General features: G+C 34.9%; 1 protein-coding gene across 1 annotated transcript; it reads right to left on the minus strand.

Moving 5' to 3' along the window:
* Positions 1-425: 425 nt before the first annotated feature.
* LOC110575798 (olfactory receptor 10AG1-like) lies at positions 426-1,376 on the minus strand. The gene has a single exon (XM_021684831.1). The coding sequence runs from the start codon at positions 1,374-1,376 to the stop codon at positions 426-428; it is 951 nt and encodes a 316-aa protein (XP_021540506.1).
* Between the last annotated feature and the right edge of the window lie 4,959 nt (positions 1,377-6,335).

The raw sequence follows: 6,335 nt of genomic DNA on the forward strand, positions 1-6,335 counted from the left end.
CCTTAGTTTGTTTCCTGAGATTAAGAATTCCTAATTCTTCCTAATCCTTCTCTGACTTATTTCACTCAACATAATATCCTCCAGCCCCAACCATGTCATTGCAAATGGCAAGATTTCATTCCTTTTGATGGCTGCATAATATTCCATTGTATATATATACCACATCTTCTTTATCCATTCATCTGTTGATGGACATCTTGGCTCTTTCCATAGTTTGGCTATTGTGGACATTGCTGCTATAAACATTGGGGTGCACATACCCCTTTGGATCCCTACATTTGTATCTTTGGGGTAAATACCCTGTAGTGCAATTGCTGGGTCGTATGGTAGCTCTATTTTCAATTTCTTAAAGAGGAATGTAGAAATTTGAAATTTTTCTCTGATAAATGTGTGGCAAACAGGTAAAGCATTTACAATTAAACTCATCACACTATCTTTTTAAGTAATAGCCTTTTCAGTGCTGCAATCACATCCTTGTTCCTAAGACTGTATATCATGGGGTTAAACATCGGAGTCACTATGGTGTAGAAAAGAGAGAGCAGTTTGTCAATTCCTGCAGTATGACTGGATTTGGGCCTTAAGTAGGTGATGGTAGCCGATCCAAAGAATAAAAGAACAACCAGCAAATGGGAAGAACAGGTGGAGAAAGCTTTGGCCTGTCCCCTGGCTGTTGGCAACCTCAGGATGGTGGAAATGATTTTGCTGTAAGAGGTAAGTATCAACATAAAAGGAACTGCAACGAACAACATAGCTACTATGTAGACTGCTATCTCATGCACAAAAGTATCCCCACAGGCTAGCTTGAGGATGGGGGGTATGTCGCAGAAGAAATGGTTAATTTGGTTAGAATTACAGAAATGTAGAGAGAAAATCTGACATGTTTGCCCTATCTGGACTGGAATTCCACCGAGCCAGGAGCCAACAGCTAACTGGATACACATCTTGTGGTTCATGACTAGAGGGTAGTGCAAAGGGTTACAAATGGCCACGTAGCGGTCATAGGCCATCACCGCCAGGAGGAAACATTCAGTGGCTCCGAGCATAAGGAAGAAGCACATTTGGGAGGCACAGCCCAGCATAGAAATGCTTCTATCCTGAGTCCAAAGGTTCACCAGAATCCTAGGGAGAGTGACAGACACATAACAGATTTCCAAGGAGGAAAAATTCTCCAGGAAAAAATACATGGGTGCCTGTAATGCAGCATCAAGCCTGGTTATTATTATTATCAGGCTATTTCCAATTAAGATAACAACATAAATGATGGAGAACATCCCAAATAGTAACCCTTGGAGGTTTGGAAGGTCAGAAAATCCCAAGAGTACGAATTGTATTATTGTGGAAGCATTGTCTTCTGCTCTCATCTCTTCACATGTCATCTGTGGAACGATTGAATCAGAAGTCCAAGTTACTCTGATTTCTTTGGCTTTTGTCTTCTTATATATAAATGGGATGGCATGCCTGCCAATTTGTCCCATTCCTTATTAAAATAAATCTATAACTGCCAGTGCTCTAAAAGTGTGGCAAAGTGTATTTTTCATTAGTATTACATGTACTTGTAAGAAAAAAATCCAATAGCTTTTTTTTGTGCTATGAATTATCATGTTTCTTTGCTTCTGAAGATAAGTGATTGTCATTTTGCTATCCAAATGAACGCTCAAAATTCCAAAATCTGAGTGTACGTTCAGTTGTGACAATGATTCCATTCTTTCACTTGCCATGTTTTCTCCTCACCTCTCAATTCTGTTTTCTAGTATAATCAATTCAAAATTAATTTCATCCCCCAAATAAATATTTTGTAAGCCACCTAAATTGGCTTTAGGGCTTGAATATGGTTCATTTTTTTATTTTTAAAAATTTTTTAAAGATTTTATTTATTTATTTGACAGAGAGAGATACAGCGAGAGAGGGAACACAAGCAGGGGGAGTGTGAGAGGGAGAAGCAGGCTTCCTGTGGAGCAGGAAGCCCAATGCAGGGCTCGATCCCAGGACCCTGGGATCATGACCTGAGCCGAAGGCAGACGCTTAACAACTGAGCCACCCAGGGGCCCCATGGTTCATTTTTTAAAGTAATGGGTTTTTGTGGTATTTCTAAGTCTCTTTAAGCCTTGACATTCTGCATACTTAAGCTATTTTACTATAAAACAAAATTGATGAGCTAAACACTAAATGTTATGGAGTGTTACTTAATCTTTAAAACTGTGTATTTCTGTAATAGATCCATGAAATCAGCAGTTATTTTTTTTTCAGGTTTTGCAGAGGGGAGAAAAGGAAGCCTAAGGTGATCTATGTCCTGAAATACTCAAGAGGTTAAGAGGCAGTTTCATCTAGTATTTATGTTCAAGAAAGCAAACCCAATTACAATGTACACGCCATATATAAGAAATATCAACCAAAACTCATCTCTGAGATGTTCTTAAATTGCCCACATCCTTAATAATTGCTTTTATTCTACTGACCCCATTTAATCCATTCAGTCTTTTCCTCACACACATGTGTCTATGTTCATGCACATGAGTGTATCAGCGTGAATTGCTCATCTTTCTTATGTACTTTTCTAATTGTTATAACTAGATTATAAACTTACTTGATATTCTCTACATCTTCCTATGCATTGCATAGTATATTTGTTCCACAAAATTTGATTTACTAACTTCCTGATTGAATTACAAATGCGCCAAATTGGTTGTTTCTTTGGAATAGTCTTACATGGGTCCCTACCCAAAATGCAGACCTCCCCTGCCCCTCTCCCTCCTTGTGTAGATCAAGCATGCCTTCTGTGGGGTGTGTGTGTGTGTGTGTGTGTGTGTGTGTGTATAAATTATACTCTTTTCATTCACTCTTGCAGAAGTAGCAAATTGTTTCATTGTTTTCAGTATGTCCTAGATAACTTCCGTATTAGAAAACCCATAGAGACTAACTCACTGCAAAGAAAAGATATGCCTATTACCATATTCTAAGGGTGTTAAATATGGACAATGGTCAAAATTTCAGCTACAGAGAAGTGGACAGAAATGGGGCAGGAACAACAGTCCATGCAAAACTTCAACAACCTGAGGATTTTCTGTGGCTTAGAAAAGGAAAATTAAATGACAATTTCTTTTACAATCTATAATATTCCAAACTACATATTAAATAAAGGTATTTGAACCTTGCCCCATTACGATAAAATTCTCCCAATGGAAATTTGATCACAGGGAATGTGCAAATGCTATAACTGGGTCTTTAAGATGGTCAGAAACTAGTAGCTGATAGTACAGCCTTAGTTGTGTAGTCTTGTACATCATCCTACGCACCTTTAGCCATGTTTTATTCACTTATTTAATTCAACATAGAGTCCAATATTTGGACAATTATTCAAATTGTTTGTTGAATGAATCACTGCATCTTTCTAGACTAGCATGCCTCATGCACCACATTTGATGTGTAAACTGTTGCTCTCAGAAACTGGCATTCTCTTTATTCTCATTATTGGATCTGGTCTTCATGTAAGCTCTTCTCTCATTCTTTGGTCTTCTCTCCCTCTCCTTACCCCTTTGCCTCTCCTACCCATGCTCTCAATCTAATAAATAAATAAATAAATAAATAAATAAAAGATTTTTAAAAATAATATAATGTTCTACGTTTACTAAGATTTTTTTTCTTGACCTCAACTTTTTATTTGTAAAATGGAACATTCAATGAATTCTCAGTGTAAAACCATTTATAAAGTTAGAAAAGATTTAATAATTAATATTTAATAATGATTAAAAATATTCAAATACTAGCAGAATCATGTGCTTACCTTCTAAACATAACCTCACCAAAAAAAAAAAAGCTTCCTCAAATCTTCCAGCATTGTCCCTGTTTTTCTGACTTCTGGAAAACTTTAGATGCTCTATTTTTACAACTCAGAAAGAAAGCCACTATATAATGCAGGTAAATGCAGTGAATTCTGTTTTTATTCACATATTTTCTGTTTGTTCCTCTGGTCTTCCCACTGAAATAATGATTTTTTTTTTTTTGGTGTGGAGATTGGGATATCAATGACATCTATCACCTTGATGTATAAAATGCTTATATTCAGAGTAAGTTTATAAAATCAAATTGAAGATAAGAAATAAAAAATCAGATTTTGGTGATTGCAATTCAGAAGGCCTTTCCGTTAGACGTCTCTAAAGATAAAAATGAAAACATGCCAATATCTCTTTAACGTCTTTAGATTCATTTATCATGGACCCTAAGATTTAACAAGCAAAGAATACCCTTGGTATTAATAGGATGCAAACCCATTTCAATAAGGTCCATTCACTATCTTGTTCCATAGTTACATATAATTAAATTTTCAGGAGACATGATCTCCAGATTTAATACATGCAAACTATTTAAATACATGCTTAACACATAGTAGTTATCCATGTTAGCACCAAAGATGGTGACAGTGATGATTATCTTGATGATAATGCAGATGTCAGTAATCTCTGATATATTGGTCCATTACATTACAAAATACTTATATTTTCTTTTACAGTATAATAATGAGAGTCCGAAAAATTAAAAGGCTTTCTGAATCAGTGTTTTGAAATAAACCAGAGTAACAATAACAACAAAGGGTTCCTTTTTAAATTTTCTGTAAATAAGTGTTCTTTGCTGATGCCAAAAAAATATGGTTGTTAGTAAACTAAATTTGGTATTAGACAAAAATTCATGCTTACCTGTTTGGATTGAGGTTAAATATAATGCTTACCTTTATTGGTTGAAAGAGAGAGGATGAGGACTGTATTTTTGACAGGTAATTTACTTTTATTTGAAACAGAAGTTAACCACTTTCTAAAATATGTTCTACTGTCACACCTAGTGCTCTTTAAGAAGGAAATATTCTTTTCCCTTGGGATCAGCTCTTTTTCTGTGTCAATAAATGTATATATAAAAGATATACAGATGGGAAAAGAAGTCAGGAGAGCACCTATAAACTGTAAAGGTCAAGAGAATACCTGTGAATCCATGGTCCAATAATGACATTTATTAAAATCTCTAAAGAATACCTAACTAGTTAAAAAACATTTGATTATTTATTAGAGACAGCTTAAAAAAAAAGAACAAATCACAAGAGAAACAAAATGCTTGAAAGAACGGTAGAATAAGATATCTCAAAAGAAATGTTATTGCCAGAGATATTTTTGGTTGTTTCCCAAAATGTTTGGCAAATATAATGAGTTAGTTCAAATAAATGGTGATTTGGGAGAGGACACATTCTCACAAGACAGAAAGAAATATTTTTTAAAGAGCACTATTTGCTTTGAAAGAAAAATATTGGTTAAAAAGGCATTTGCAACTCCTAATATTCAAGTAGTTTAAAATTTAATTTCAATAGAATGGCATTTAACATTCTAGAACCACACTTTCAAGAGAACATTTAAAGTACTCTGTATCAAAGAAAGAAATAATTTCATTTGAGTCCATAAAGGTAAGCGTAAACTTTTTCATCAAAATCTTATTTGCACTTTAGGTTGGTTTTCTGAGCTATTGTATTTTCAGTATCAAAAATCAGAAAGTCTAAAAATTTATAGAATATTAAGGAAATAATCTAATGAAGTTAAGTTAAAACTCTATTTCAGGCCACATCTATACTTTTGTTTGTTTGTTTTTCTGTGAGGAAATCAGTGAGACAAATGATTAAAAGCACTTAAAATGTCCTACTTTGAAAGGTAGCATTATTCATAATGTAACAAAACTGATTCAAATAACTGGGGCTGTTTTGGAAAAAAATTCTGATATAGCAAAACTTAGAAAGGTGGTAGCTGGATATTTTAAACATAAGTTTGTACCCTGCCATCAATGAAATAAATTATTATTTCTAAAGAAACACTGTCTTGAAATCTGAAACATTTAGGGCATTAAAAAATTATTGAGGGGCGTCTGGGTCTCTCAGTCAGTCAAGCATCTGCCTTAGGCTTAGGTCATGATCCTGGAGTCCTGGAATCCAGCCCAGCATCGGGCTCCCCACTGAGTGGGGAGTCTGCTTCTCCCTCTCCCTCTGAACCCCACCCCATTCCCGCTCTCTCTTTCTCAAATAAATAAAATCTTTAAAAAATTATTGATATTAGATTTTTCTGATTAAAGAAATACTACAGACCAGACCTACAAATGTAACTGCCTGTCTTTGTCCTCATCCAAAGGGATTTAGAGCTCTGAGGTCATTAGCTAGATAAAACAGAAATTTTCCTGTGTCCCTGAGATAAAAAGTCTGATTACAACAAAGTTGCATCTATTAAATGGACAAAAGAAACAAGTCTCTGTTTACCTTTCAGCTTGAAGGACTTTTGAGAAAGACCGAATGTAGTGTTAATTTCAGAGTA

Source organism: Neomonachus schauinslandi, chromosome 11 (assembly GCF_002201575.2).
Source record: "Neomonachus schauinslandi chromosome 11, ASM220157v2, whole genome shotgun sequence".
In the NCBI taxonomy this organism is placed as follows: Eukaryota; Metazoa; Chordata; class Mammalia; order Carnivora; family Phocidae; genus Neomonachus; species Neomonachus schauinslandi.

Coding starts and splice junctions, on each gene's coding strand:
- LOC110575798 (XM_021684831.1), bottom strand. CDS start 1,376: ATGACATGTGAAGAGATGAGAGCAGAAGACAATGCTTCCACAATAATA.